The sequence below is a fragment of the Diorhabda sublineata genome, chromosome 7 (genome assembly GCF_026230105.1).
Source record: "Diorhabda sublineata isolate icDioSubl1.1 chromosome 7, icDioSubl1.1, whole genome shotgun sequence".
Lineage (NCBI taxonomy): Eukaryota > Metazoa > Arthropoda > Insecta > Coleoptera > Chrysomelidae > Diorhabda > Diorhabda sublineata.
Window position 1 is genome coordinate 6,519,484 of NC_079480.1, and position 16,024 is coordinate 6,535,507.

General features: G+C 33.7%; 1 protein-coding gene across 1 annotated transcript in view; it reads left to right on the forward strand.

Annotated features, from left to right (window-relative positions):
• The window catches only part of LOC130446864 (cyclic GMP-AMP synthase-like receptor), a 63,512-nt gene extending 48,333 nt beyond the window's left edge, over positions 1-15,179 (forward strand). Inside the window, exons 3-9 of the mRNA XM_056783371.1 lie at positions 4,879-5,138; positions 7,052-7,217; positions 7,270-7,416; positions 8,119-8,274; positions 11,426-11,548; positions 14,629-14,815; positions 14,872-15,179. Coding sequence (XP_056639349.1) covers positions 4,879-5,138; positions 7,052-7,217; positions 7,270-7,416; positions 8,119-8,274; positions 11,426-11,548; positions 14,629-14,815; positions 14,872-15,179 — 1,347 coding nt within the window. The remainder of the gene's footprint in view (positions 1-4,878; positions 5,139-7,051; positions 7,218-7,269; positions 7,417-8,118; positions 8,275-11,425; positions 11,549-14,628; positions 14,816-14,871) is intronic.
• The last annotated feature ends 845 nt before the right edge of the window (positions 15,180-16,024 follow it).

The window sequence follows — 16,024 nt, forward strand, 5'->3', positions numbered from 1 at the left end:
GTGATGTTAACCCCTAAATATTTAAAAGACATAACCTGTTCTACACTTTTATTATAAATTGCCAGTTTGCATCTTCTTGGTTCTCTCGCTATTGTCAAGGATTGTGTCTTTTGTTTCGATATGATCATATTGAATTCTCCTGCAACTGTTTCAAATCTGTGTTGCAGTTTTTGCAGATTATCCTCATCTTCAGATATCACAACCGCGTCATCAGCGTAGCAAACTATCTTAAACTCATGTTTTCCCATTCTGTATCCTCTGCCTGCCGTTTTGACTTCTTTTATGATTTCGTACATTATAATGTTGAAGAGTATTGGGCTGAGACTATCTCCTTGTCTGATCCCTGTTGATACTGGCATTTTACTGGAGAGTTCGTTGTTTACTCTTACATATGTGCTATTTCCGTTGTTCATGTCCCGAATGATGACTATTGTCCTTTGGTTTACGCCTCGTTTTTTTAGTAGCTCAATGACGTCATGTAATCTCACTCTGCAAATGCTTTTGTTAAGTCTATGAAGCACATAAACGCGGTTTTATTGTACTCTATGGCCTTTCCGGCAATCTGTCTTAAGATGAATATAGCGTCTATGGTTGATCTATTTTTTCTAAATCCCTGTTTTTCTTCGCTCATGCCGCTACTTGAGATTTCTTCTGCAATAATTTTTGTTAGTAATTTCAAAATTACTAACAAAAAATGCTTTTATCAAAATACTTTAAAAGACAAATTCCATATTTCACACGTGAATTTTATTTTTACGAATTGTGATAAACGTCATTTCAAGCTGTCATCTTCTAATACACGGCCAACCAGTATAAACTTGTATAGTCAAAATATCTCATACACTTTGATTTCATCGTAGAAACGTCAATTTAGAAATTACCGAATTGTCATTTTTCAAAATTGAGAATAAAACTCCAGTATCATAATGATTAAAATGATAAAAGTGCTTGAATCTCAACCAAGCTTTGTCCGATTCATGAGAAGATTTAAAGGAACGAAATCGAAATTATCGAGTGAAATAGATCAAAACAGATCGAGAGACGATATGGGTGGAGGAACGTTTCAAGAAAACTTCGTCTCGAACGGCTTGAGATACCAAGTTTGTCACGATAGAGTGCCCGTACATAAGACTGTCAAGATTAAACAGAAGACTTTTGAAGAATTTAAAACTTCGTTGAATGTACGGAATTTACAACCTTCAAATCAACCTACATTCTTCAACAAGAAAATAACTTCGTTCTAAATTGAATCGGTCGTACAATATATCCACTTTTTAATTTTTCTGTTACATTAAAACCATTTATTATGGCTTGAAATAGAAGTTTTCTTTCATTTCAACAGCTATGATAACAAGTCAGGATTCGTGCTATAATAATTAGAAAAATATTTGAAATCTTGAAAGGTATTAGACCAGTATATTAATTGTATTAGATAACAGGTGTCCGCCGGGAAGGTATACTACAAGGTGTTTCAAAATTATCTTTACAACCTCAAAAATTCATAACTTCCAAAAGAAACAAGATATTTATATTCCGTTTTGTGCATGTATTACTGCAACTAATAAAGTTTTTGTGATTGTACTTAAAGCTTGTGTAATGCGGCGTTTCAAGTCATCTATGTCATTAACCGGTGTCCGGTAAACAATGTCCTTTAAATAACCCCACAAGAAGAAGTCGAGGGGGTTATATCCGGAGATCTTGGTGGCCGTGGAAGAATTGGGCTATCCCGTCCAACCCATTGGTTGTGAAGAGTTTCGTTGAGGTGTTCCCGAACTGCTGTCAACCAGTGTGGTCGTGCACCATCTTGTTGGAAGTAAACAATCGGCATAATTCGTCCAACTAAGGAAGAGCAAAGTTTTGAAACATATCCAGGTACACGCAGCCAGTAACTGTGGTCTCTATGAAGAAGAAACAACCAATGATTTGGGCTGTCTCGTTGAAGCTCGACTACTGCATGTGGGGTTTCAGAACCCCAAATTCGTACGTTGTGGCGGTTTATTGTACCAGACACATGGAACGTGTCCTCATTACTGAAACACACCTTTTTCAAGAAATCTTCATCATGCTTAATATGTTGTAAGATGTCTACGGCAAATTCCACACGTTTTGGTCGATCTGTTGGTAACAGTGCCTGCAGCAATTGTACCTTATAGGCATACAGACGCAGCTGTTTATGAAGAACAATGTGGATTGTGATTGTAGGTATTTGGAGTTGCCTTGATGCCTGACGAATTGAATTTTCGGATTGTGCTGGAATGTTTGCAGTATTTTCTGAACTTGTGTTGGGTCTTCCGGCTTCACTTTTATGCAATACTGATCCGGTGCTCATGAAGTTTGTGTGTGTCTGGATAGTGGATCTCTTTGGAATTTTGTCCTGAAGTTCCGTTGAACCTGTGTATCTGATTTCGTCTCTATGAACCATGACACGCATTGAACTTTCTGTTGTGGTGTCCTCATCTTCACTTATAGCTGTTCAGCCTATTGGAAAAAAACTTTATTACTTGCAGTAATACATACAAAAGACAGAATATAAATATCTTCTTTATGTTCAAAGTTATAAATTTTTGAAGTTGTAAAGATAATTTTGGAACTGTACTGTACTTTGTTTGTTTATAATTTTTGATTAAATGAAAGAGAATGGATCTTACATTGATAAATGTTTTATTTAATGTCGACAATTATATATGGAATACAATATCAAATAAATGTCCGCCTCTGTTACCCTCACAAATACGAGCCCTTTTGAGCACATCTTTCATTACATTCTCACGCATTTCACGCGGTATTTCACTAATTTCATGACGAATATTTTGTTTGAGTTGCTCCAGCGCTTCTGGCTTGTTTGCATAAACCTTGTTTTTCAGATATCCTCACAAAAAGAAGTACGGAGCAGTCAAATCAGGCGACCGTGGAGGCCAATCAACATCATCATTTCTTGAAATAACTTGTTGTGGAAACAGATCTCGCAGTAATTCCATGGTAATTCTGGCTATGTGCGATGTTGCACCGTCCTTGTTGATACCATATGTTAAGCAAGCCCAAAGCATGCAGTCGTGGCGTTAAATAACTTTCAATCATATCACGATATGGCTCCCCATTGACAGTTACCGTTAGACCTATTTCAGTTTCAAATAAGTAAGGTCCAATGATTCCTCCTGACCAAATTGCACTTTTAATGGGTGCAAAAGTGGCTGATGAATAATTTGAGGGTTTTCCATTGCCAAGAACCGACTATTCTATTTATTCACGTATCCATTCAAATGAACATGTGCCTCGTCGGGGTTGTCATGAGCGAGCTGTAACATCTTATTGGCATATGTACGGCGGCGTAAATGGTCTTCTGAAAGAAGCTTTTGTGTCAACTGAATCTTAAAAAGAAACAAATGCAAATCCTTGTGCAAAATTGTGGCCAAAGTTGTTCTTTGAAGACCAAGCTCCTGAGCACGGCGTCGAATTGAGGTTGATGGGATTGTTTTGAACACTTTCTTGAGCAGCAGTAATGTTTTCAGTTAATCTTGCAGTACGTTGTGGTCCATGCTTGGGCCTATCAACTACAGTTAGTTTCTTCGAAATAATTCACTACACTTTCTCATCGTCACAGTAATCGATGGTTGATTTTGACAAAATTTTTTAACGATTAAAACACTTTGGTTTACCGAATATTTTATCACAATAAATTTGTTTTTGTCTCTACTTCACGACTACCAAATATGAACTATCCACACTAATGTTTACCACAATGGCGGCGTTTTTATTTTAGTTTTACTTATTCCTATGGACGTACTTGTCAAAACTTTCGATAATTATTTTGCCCATGTCCTGTCGATTGAGCAGTAGTCACCGATCTAAGAGGGATTTTCCTGTCTTTGAAAACTTCTTCAATTTTCAAAATGTTAGCAGGGCACGTACTAAATTCTGAACGGCTATAGTATTTTGAAATTATTCCTTGTTTTGTTCCAATCTTCTGTGGCTTCCAGTACTACAGCCTGCCTCGATCGACGTCTGGATCAGGAATTCTTACAGCTGATCCGATTTTCGGTCTTGGATGGGTGCTTACTTTCATTCGTTTTGTCTATAGCTAATAATCCACCTTTTTTGCCATTGCTATGTTTCTGTTTCTAGTTCAAAAACTGCAAATAATTTCCCAACATGGATTTCCAACATCGAAACCCTCTTTATTCACGGGATTGAAACAAGTACTGCATATCGGACATGAAATTTCTTGACCATTATTACAATTTTCCGCTAATACTCCTTCCAGCTGCTCTTCCATGACCTCTTTTGTTTCTGTAACAATTTCTATCTCCGGTTGATGCGATTGAAATATCACAAATCGCGTTATTTTCAGATAAAATACTTTGTAAACCAACAGCAAAAAAGCGTCGACGTGATTGGAAACATTGCCATCGAGCATACGGTCTGAATCACAATAGTCCGTTTATAAACGGTCTATGAAATACCATATTTTTTACCTACGGTCTGCCCAATTTAGACCGTATGTATATGATCTAGGCCATATGCATACGGTCTCATTTTATATATGGTTTATAACATATATAAATAATGGGATGATATCCACAAGGTATAGAAAATGATCATCTCTTGATACCTAGCAGAAATTACGTTCTTTTCATTTGCCTTTCGATCCGGGAGATTAAAGAGCGGAATGAGGCCAGGCAAACCGTGATTGCATCTAGAGGATAAAGTCGTAATGAATTATAGGCGCTGAAAGCTGGTACCCTGATGTGCCTTAGCTTCGTCTTTATCTTTAGCTGGGGATTCTAATAATCACTAATCTAATATCTGCAGGATAAAGATTGTTGAGTTAATTGAAATATTACAAATTCATTATATAGGATGTTCAATGTCAATTTTCAGGTAACAGAACAATTAATAGAAAAGATGAAAGATGGGAATGTACTATTCAACAAAATGTTCCAAAAAATCTTTTATGGAGGAAGTTATTATGATAAATTGAAGGTTGGAAAACCAGAAGAATACGATTTAGATTTCCTACTCACTTTTCCTGAAAATGGGGAACCTACTATAGAAGTTAGCGATAAACCGGGGTTTGTGAATGTCGTGATAAATAATTATCGGGACATATCTAGTACGAACATCAATGAGAAAAAGTGCGAGTAAGTAATTTGTCTGTACAAGCTTTTGTTCGTAGGTCTAATTCCAAATCTTGTTAGCGATCGATCGCATGCGCATTTTAAAATTTCTGCTCAGTTCTAGTAACAGTTCTGAGCTCGTACATATCTGATCTCGAATCGGTTACACATTTTTTGAGGTCGGTTAGGTTGATCAAGTGCAATATAAAAAAGTGCTAGCATGAATTCAACTAGAGTCTTATCATTTTCCAAGTCAAAAGATTGAAGTCGTTAGTGACCGATAAAATAACATTCTGAACCAATTGGTCATCAAGTATTACAGGGTTCCTGAATTGTTTACCAACTTGGACAAAACTAATAATTAATCTCGAGTCAGGACATAAATATTGATGCAAAATTTTTGTACCTCGGTATTTTTCATAGAAGAGTTTGAGGTTGAGGATGGCTAGTTTTCAAAGTTGTAGTAGGTCTTGGAGCCAAGTTCTACGTAGTCTTCTCGTGCGTGGACAGTTAATGGATAGTTAGATCATTGTCATAGTTTGCCATCTGTTGATTGTATGTTACGGCTATACGCTGAATCAAATTTTTGACGTAGAGAATGTTGAAATCAGTGTGGGGAGTATGATTACTGACATACCAGGAAGCGTCCGTCAGGTTTCTTAGTGTTTTGGATTGAAACCTTTGTATTATGTTGATCGTAGAAGGTTTAGCGCATCCCCAGAGCTGAATTCCGTACAGCAATATCCGTTTTAAGATTGATTTGATATCAGCAATTTGTTGGTTATTGACAATTTGAATTTCCATGCTGCAAACGTTCCCCCGTTGGCCATATGAGCGAAGTAGAGATCCAATCATAAATGTTTTGAATGTACTTCAACCCGATAATGAAGTTTTTGAAATATCTCAAATGATTTTCATTTTATTTTGAAATAAAGTCCTTATGGGAAAACCCCTTATAACGTATGGTGAAGGCAACTTGTACAGATTTAGCTGGGTAGATCTTGGTTCTTCATTTGAAATACCACACATAGCATGTCGATATGATTTTGTAAATCTTCAGTAGCTGTTAGTGGGTCGTCGTTTATAGCTAAAACGGCTACATCATCAGCGAATGAAGCCATTTTAGTGTTATTGGTTACTGGTATATCTGATAAGGAAAAGCAGTGGCCATAAGACACTACCTTGAGGGACTCCAGAATAATAGGAAAGAAATTAGATTTCTGGTCTGAGAATCTTTTAGAAAAGGTTAGAAAAGGTCCTATTCGATAAGTATGATTTGAGGAGAAGGTAGTAATTACTTAAAAAGACAGTTTTTTAATTTAAAGAATAGATCTCTGCGCCACATCTTATCGAAGGCCTGAGAGATTTTCTATTACATTACTTTATGTGTTCAAGACCCTTGGAGATTTCATTAATTAACCTGTGAACTTGTTTGGATTATAGAATGGTGTTCTAGAAATCCAAATTGATAATTAGATAGTAACTCCATAAGATCATGATCCGTGTTTATTCTTTTTAGTATGAGCCGTTCGAAGACTTTACTTACTGTAGTCAATAAACTGATAGGTCTGTAGGATGAGGTGTCTTGTGGGGGTTTGCTTGGTTTTTGCACCATGATAATCTCTGCATACTTCAAGACTTTTGGGGAAAAAGATAAGCTTAGGATACGTTTAAATATTGTTGTTAAAAGGAGAATAGCTTTACGTGGTAATTATTTAAGTATTTGTCAATTGATAGGGTCATATCTAGATGCTTTGTGATTATTAAGTATATCTATTACTTTTTTAATTTCTGTTGGAGAGAATGGCTTTATGGGAAGGGACATTTGACAGAAAATATAATGAATACTTCTACTAATTGATCTACTTCTTCTGGTTCAGTCTTGAAAACCTTCTAGTTTCTATTCGCATATGTATAAAAAAATATTTTATTTTCAGTAAATACGAGAGTTTGTTGGTAGAAACAAAATATCTCTCAACATTAGAAGTGCTGAAATGGTTTGAAAGAGTATTAGATAAGGCATTGAAGGAGTTTCTAAAAGTTGAAGGTGAAGGCCATTTATTTAAAGTGAAGTTAAATGTCGAAGATGAATTGGACGTTTATGTATGTTTTAAAATTATCAACTTTCTCTTCCATCATTCGAAAAAATTTTCAGGGAACCCTTGTGAAAGCATTTCCAGCGTTCACACTTAAGTTGAAATCTAAAGATATCAAGTTGGATTTGGATCTGGTTCCATGTTTTCAATTTACCGATACTGATTGGCCAAAGGGAAATTATAAACCAAATCCATTTCCTCAGAAGGTAAGAATCTCTTAAAATATCTCACAAGGTCAAGAAAATATGTTTTCTCAATACATATTTCATATTTGCACGTATAACGTTGGTATATGTGTCTCCATTTTCATTTATTACTCAATATCTCCATGTCGACTTCATTGAAGCTAGTTACAACTTCAATAAAGAAAAAGCAGTGAACTTAACTGCCTTTACCAAAACGCACGAGGATTGGCCACCGTCTTCCGGAAGAAGGTTGGTCAATTAGAAAAACTTGAAAAGCAGGTATGACGCTGAGAATCAAACACAATTCGCGGTACATCTTCTATCTGTTAATTAAAATGTGCGGGAAGCCAATATGAAGAAACTAGCTATAACCAGGCTAGCGAGGAACCAGCTGGATTGGCGACTCGTCTGGAACATAGTAGAGGTAATATCCCAGGATATCGGGGTTCAAATATTAATTTAAATAGGAAATAAGAAAAAGGTGTGCAAAGTTGACTTCCTTAAATCGTCCAAAGAAAATCCGTAATTATTTTACTTACATTTTATGAACTTAGATCATAGATTGCGAAGTCTTAAAGTCTTAGATTTGGAGCCACCAAAATTTATTGCTCTAGAAATCGGAAAGAGTTTATGCGATTTGTATTCTCAACGCCATCTTATAACTAACGATTTTATTTTTTAGTGACATTACAAAGTATACAATTTTTATGTAATATATTTTAGAAGACATTCTTGGTAGTTCCTAAAAGTCCTAAATGTGAAGGAGAACAAATTAAAGGTATTGTAAAATATTGGCGGCTTTCGTTTCAAGAACAGGAGCGACTTATTTTGACAGGAGATCAATACAACAACATGAAAGCTGTTCTTAGGTTATTGAAAGTGAGTCATATTAAATGAGAAATTGAAAAAAACTTAATTTTCATATCAAATGTTTACTGTTTTCCTAAGGAAATGTAGCAAAACAAGCTACAAGTTATTGATGACGTATTTCCTCAAAAATCGAATGAAAGATTTTTTATTTATTTATGTTTTGTTTATTATTAATTATGTAACTAACCCTTTTTTTGAATTCTCTTATTTTTTTATTATCTAAATATATAGGTTAGAATTTTCATTTGCGCAATACGAGTAGTTGAAATTTAATTTGATTGTCAGTATCCGATTTAACAAATGTAGAGCTCCGCGTGGTTAGCGATGAAAAGAACATACCAAATAATCGTCTTGCCATATAGATTCTCTTTTATCGATTTCGAAAATAAGAACCTAATTGATTACTTTCATAACATCCGAGGATCCAAGTCTATTTCTTAACTCAAGTAACTCCTCTTCAAACTTTAGTAATGAGAAATCACAGATTACCTACGACTTATCAGTATTATTGAAGTTGTTAGTAGCGTCTTTTGCTTAACTTTCTGTAGCTGGGAACATCATTTTGAGTTTGTAAATGGATATACTCAGTTTTAACAGTACATGGTGCAGACAAATTCTTTTGCTTAACTTCCTGTAGCTGGGAACATCATTTTGACTTTGTAAATGGATATACTCAGTTTTAACAGTACTTGGTTCGGACAAATGCTTTCTAATGTGAGAAAATCCTATTTGTTCATTAAATCTAACCCAAAGATTGTCACATTCAGACCTGAAAGTAGAAAATTCTGTTTTCGTTAAAGAAAAGTTGCCGATCAAACACCTTTGATTTCGAACCATGACATTGTGCGTTTTGGAAATTTGGAGCCATAATACTACAACTGATATTGAACCTTAACTCTGGTAAAGCTTCAATGGATAATTCCGAGCCCCAACGGCGACAAGTTGTGAAAGATCCCGTCTAGAAACACGAATTATTTGTTCATTTTTCATATATTATTTTGTATAGATTGTGTGCAATTATTATTTCTTTTCTTTCATCACAAAGCAGTGATCTAACCACAACAAACGCAAACTGTGGAGTACAGGTATCTTCTCTTTTTATCTATTTCTAGTATTATTAATTTATAATTTGGTCTCTTAGGGAATCTTCGTTTTGATCGTTTTTGATTCTTCAATTTACATTTATCTTTTTTATGGTAATTTGTATTTCTTTCCTCGCCAATTTTTCCTTTCACTTCTTTGAAATCTCTTCCTACTATGTGCCTACGTAACCCAATGCAACCACGTTTAGTTGCAGCCTTTTGTGAGTCTGGATATACCTTGGAATGCATAAAGATAGGCAAGAATGGGAGGTTCGAGCCGTTAGTTTTCCCATCAGTGTACACAAAATGCATTAATATCGCAGTTACCACGGTATTGATAAGTTTAATTTCGTTTTTGTGTTTGGACATTGCTGTTCACCAATTTTCATTTAATTTTTAAGTATGCATCCCTTTGGTTATAGTTTTACTAATACATTAAGACATTTTGTTGCAATTCCAAAACTTGCAATGATATTTCGAATGAAAAAGGGGTATATATGTTAAAACACCGGGCGTTCAACATTAAACGTAATAACGGCACTGAGTATATAAAAAGTAAAGTATAAACAATTTGAAATAACTCGTAACAAGGGCCGTTTAAAAGAGATCTAAATGCTTCTCTCTTCGCCTTTAATGGACTTTAAATATCTTCTGGTCATGTTATCCCAATATTACATTTATTTTGGTTTCCTTTTTTATTAATTTCTTCCAATATTGTATTGGTGTTGATTCCAAAAAAACGTTTTTGATAGTTGATCAGCTATAATTTTCTACTTCAGTATACCCTAGTGTGCACAATAGTTTGCATAAGTATACCTAAGCTTCCCAACACCATTTTGGGGTTTTCCAATGCCTTTAGACCCTTGTTTTCTAACTTTCTTGTTTCATAGACCACTTTCAAAACTTTTCTGGAGCCGGTGGACCTCCTGGAGCTACATCACTACCAATTTCCAAATCTTAAAACAACACAACTTGAGTTGTGACTTAGCTATAATATAATCAAAATAAAAAACTTGTAACTTCTACAATGGTAACTACAAAGAAGAAGGATGTTTTATAAGAAATAATCGCAAATCTCCCCGTTCTATGATATTCAATAACTCCTTTTTTTATTAAGTTTGCAACGGCATTAGAACTTCTTCCGACAAGATATGATGAGGGAAACGCGATCGGAAGCTTTTGTACAATCCTCCAGGATATTTCTCGGGTATTTCTACCTGCAGCCAAAATTTTTGATACTCTCTTTTAAATGTCACTTTTAGCTCCTCATTATTGTTAAGCTCCTCTTGCAATATGACATTCTCCACTTCCATTCTATCAAATGGATTCATGAGCCGTGATACTATTTCAAACAAGTCAAGTCAAAATTTTAGTTCTTCACTATCGAAACCAAATAAAGTTTCATGAACCTTCGCTCATGATTGTGAACCCCATTTTTTGTCACGCCAAACGTAGACCCCCTCGAATCTTCCGTGGACCCCTGGTAGTCCACCTGGACCACTTTGGGGACCACGGCTTTAGACTATTTCGTTCCAGACCTATATAAATCTATCCCAATTCTTATGTTTTCGAATCGTCTGTGTACCATTTAATGGTAATTTTTCGCTGTTTAGTGTGTTCTTATCCCATTCATTTTTATTACTGTATTCTGTAATGAGTTTATTCAAGAATCTATTATTTTGTTTTTCATTCTATCCTGAGGATCACACTGCCCAGACTAGCTAGGGGGAGTTTTTTCTGCAGAATTCTTTCTGAGTCTAATTCTTTCTTATATATTTTTAGAACTGTAATCAGTAGCTCGAGGTCCAAAATTAGTTCGACAGCTGCTGTAGGGCATATTTCCATTAGTCCTGCTATACATATGCTGGCCGATCTTTGAGTTCTAGAGAAATCGTCTTCCAAGAGCTCGGAATCTGATAATTCGTTTCACGATGTACATACTTAGGATGCAGTCCCATTTATTATATGTGAATTAGTGTAGTAAAAACTATTTACAAATTAAAAAAATGGTTACTAACAATCCTTCTAAATTTGTAGTGTAGAATTTTAGTTTAGAGTCAATTTAAATTCTTTTTCAGAAACTGAGAGATCAAAAGAATCACAAAATCGCCAGTTATTATATAAAAACAATGTTTCTATGGGAAGTTGATACACGCGAGCCCGCCTTTTGGTCTCAATCATTGAGTGTTGTCTTCATGGAGGTAAATTGAGAATTTCAAAACATCCCTTGTTCATTTTTTCAACATTCAATTCTTTACATATATTGGGCTTCTTGAAAATCGAGATATTTTCAATTCAACGTCCCAAAAATGTAATTTGATAATTTCAGAATATTTAGAGAGAACAACAAAAATATTTCATAGTCGATAAGGGAGGTTTTGAAATTTATACTTAATTATAGAATAAAAGTAAACGTTTATTTTGTAACATCGCATAATGAAGAACTCCGCACCCAAATAATCATGCAAGATATAGTTTTCTATACTTTTAAAAACTCAGTTTTAAGAGGAAGTATAGTTCTTCCAATATCAATTTCAGATTATAAACTCCGGTTCAAAACACTTGCCGACAATTTTGTTTGATCTACCATAGGCTGTAGATACCTTATTTTATAAATTTATTATTTTTATAAATACATTTAAAAATATGTACATCTTAGATATGCATTATAAATTGCAGTCTTTCTTGAAACTCAAAAAAAAATCATTATTATACCTCATTAACTTGCTACAACTGAATATTGAATTATATAACGTGAATAGAGTAAAATGTACTTGTCTGTAAGAGCGTTTGGTTTAAACAAGGATACCAGACGTGAACTGAGCTTTTTTTGCTCCCTTTTTTTCTGGTAAACGAAATTTCAAAACAAAAACTATGTAGGAAAATAAATTCTTTGCAAATAAAACATAAGGAAAAAACATTTCAATTCCAAAATATAAATAATCATGGTAGTCAGAACTGTCTGAATTTGAGTCATCATTTGATTAAATTATGATGGGTTGATGAGGATGATACCACATACTCATTTTCTTCTTTGATAACATGTACAACACAATTTTCTCAAAGCTCTTGTTGGTCTGCAGCTAGAACTTTCTTACTACATTTCTTACAGATTCCTGAATATTTTCATTCTTTAAATATTCGATTATATTTAAAATAACTTGGTGTGTTTCTAAATCTAAATTGATACCTGTCATTATTCTTACTACACTGTGAAATTTCATTGTATTCATTCTCCCATGGTCTTAAGAACGCCATATTTCTATGTATTTAAAGAAATTTATAAATTAAATAAATCTCACTAAACGACGCCACTGCTTATCGCAGACTGTCTGGCAGGTATATTTTAAAGATATTGTGTACATACGTCTTCTATGAACATATTTTGACTTCAATAGTATAATAATAATATTCTATTATTTTATAAGTTCAATAATGAGTTTTATAAATTTACTTGTAAAATAATAATGACTTATTAAGTGCATCATATTTAGGAACTCTCTTTTTTTTTAGTTTCAATTATCAAATATCTTAAGAATTACAATGCACGTCTTCAGAATTAGTCAAAATAGCTTAAATAGCATTAATAAATTTATTGAATAATGTGTATAATTAAAAAAAAAAACTACTAAATAGTTGAGATATATACAGAGAAAGTGAATCTATGAGTCAAAGTAGATAAATCGAAGTTTATGATAATGACAACCTTACAAAAGAAAAGAGCAATTAGAAGTTTGTCAATACAACTGATCGAAGAAAAGGCAATGAGTTTAGAACAAATTCAAAGTCATGTATATCCTGGGGTTGTTATTAAGGACGACCGTGACGAGGGAGAAAATCTGGAAACGAGGATGACGAGGGGAAACAAACAATTGGGAGCGCTGAACGCGATAATAAATTGCCAAAAAATCGCCATCAAAGCTACTTCTATACAAAACAATAATAACATCAACTGTGAGCTACTGAGGCGGAACGTAGAATTCTTTACAAAATAGAGGAAGAGATATGGGAAAGAAAAATACTTAAAAGGATACTAGGCTGTAAAAAGAAGATTCATTGCCGAGGAGAACAAATGAACGAAATAAGAAATCTATTTGGAGAAGCAGAATTAAACTAAATAATAAGATCCACTGTTAATAATCTCTCAATCGGACAGTTTTTTTCTACCAAGATGTACTTAATTATTAGAAAAAAAGATTGAACTTAATCTAAAAGTTGATAAAAAATGATAATTATATATTTAGCAATATATTATAACCTAAATATTATCAGTTTTTGATCGTGACTACCAGTTGACCTCAGATAATTTCCTGACCACGCGCTCTACGCCCTTTATCTCGAAAACAGTTCAATGTATAAAAAAATGCTAAATACAAAAGTTGTAGAGAATTAAATTATCTAAAATATTGATACAAATAGCATAAAATCCATAGAAAACGAGATATTTGCAAAAAATGTAAAAAAATCGATTTTTGTGAGGTTTGAAAACTCGCGACCATCAAATTATATATGAATAGTTTTAAGATGCCAAAATACAAATTTTAAATGGTAATGTAATATACTGGGTAGGTTGATTTTCCAAGGTCAACCCCCTACAATGACTGGACTATTTTTCTTTTAATAATTCCAGTTTCATCATTAGTTCATTCTTCAACATTAGTAATTGCTGTGGTTTATTTTCCAATTCGTTTCAATATTGCACTGGGAAGTCAATTTCTAGTAATATTATTAATTAATTATCATCTAAAAAGATATTTATATCAGGATCAGGTGTTAATCCTAAATTAAATTTGAAAATTGATTACATCATCAACTGTTTGGATTCGAAGAGCAACAAGGCATCAGCGACAAAAACGATAGTTGTAATGTTTTTGTTAACCCATGATTTATTTACAGTTAATCTAGGTCTCATCTAAATAGTCAATCTTCTAGTTACCGTTCATTTTGTTCATAAGTAACTTCAATGTTACCATGTAAGAGTCCCCGCTATTGACAATAGACTAGTAGAAAATGTTTCACACCAACTGTTCTTAAATTATGTCTTTTGATATGTATTTTACGTATAAACTAGAATAGAGCTTGTCTTAAACATTCTAAAGTAATACCTGAGTACATATGTAGATTAATATAAGAAAAATCTCATGGGTTGACAAATAAATGCTGTCAAAAACTGTAATCAATCTTCTAGATTTCCAAAAGTATATTTGGATACGGAATTCTTTGAAAAAACAAAAATTCTACACTTGTAATAGTTTTAAATGTATTAAAACTTTTTTGGCAGATGTTAAGAAAATACGAAGAATTATTGCGGATTAAAAACATACCATATTATTGGAATACGGATTATAATCTAATTGCTCATTTAAAAGAAGTTACCATTATCGGTATTGCTAATTTTATAAAAAAAGTTATAGAGAACGTTGACAGGAGAATAACAGAAGATGCTTTCGTGATTGCAACTTACATACGTAACTATTTTATAACATGAAATCCTTTCATAATGTATATACTATTTCTATTTTAGTATGCGAAGAAGACGTGAATGAATTGAAAAAAGAAGTTGATATAGGAAAAAAGAATAAAAAACTCATAGGTACCCAATCATCTTCATTGGTAGACACCGTTGAGAAGAGTGAACATTTGGAGAAAATAATGGAATCTCTAGATTCTTTACATCAAAAATTAGATCGTTTGATAAACTGGAATATTGATTTGGAGGGAAAAATAAAACAAATTGATGAAAAAGTAGAAAACCTTAGTAGAAGACTTTTTACTGTTGAAAGATCTATAGAAATCGATTCATTCTCTAATAGGAGTTGGATTTATCTATAGAAACGGTTAGTCGTAATTGAATTGTTCACTTTCAAATGAAATAGGATGAAAAATCGCGATTCCAAAGACGACTACATGCGAAGGCTGATCCCTTTGCTCCACCCCTAGACAATTTTTTAATATAGTCTTTATTAAGGTAAACTTTTTTTCTCATCGATGTTATGACATTTCAAATGCTTCTCGACAGGAATATTGTTCAACCTCTGCAAACCAATTTTTTGCTGCACAACTGACTTCATAATAATAACAATAAGAGCCAGCCCGCAAATTATTTTTTAGTTTTGGAAACAGTTGGTAATCGTTGCGAGCCAAATCTGGAGAATATTTCAGATGCTCAACTAATTCGAAGACTACCATAGCTTTTATGGCTGGTGCAATGAACCTATGGCAGGGTGTGTTATCCTGATAATAATCCATAATAAGCACTTAAAATGGTAGCTCCCTTTTGTAGGTAATTTACTAAAATTACACCTAAGCATCCCAAAATACGATTAGCATGACCTTCATTGCTAAAGGTCGCATTTTGAATTTTGCAATAAAATGTTCTTTGTCTTGTCTATACCAAGGTGAAAGACAACTACAAATATCTTTTCGAGTTCGCTTGTGTGGATTAGTTAACATTCTTGGTACTTATTGTGTAGACATTTTCCATATTCAGTTGGGATGTAATTATATTATGTACTATAGGTGTCTAATAGTCACACAAAATCTTGTGCTGGGTAAGAGTATGTTAAGCCACCCTACGACGATCATCATTATCTCACGAATGCTAACAGATATCGAACCATGGATAACTTTGGTCGATAGATCTCATCAAGATCTATCTGTGTTTGAAAAGTTATGAA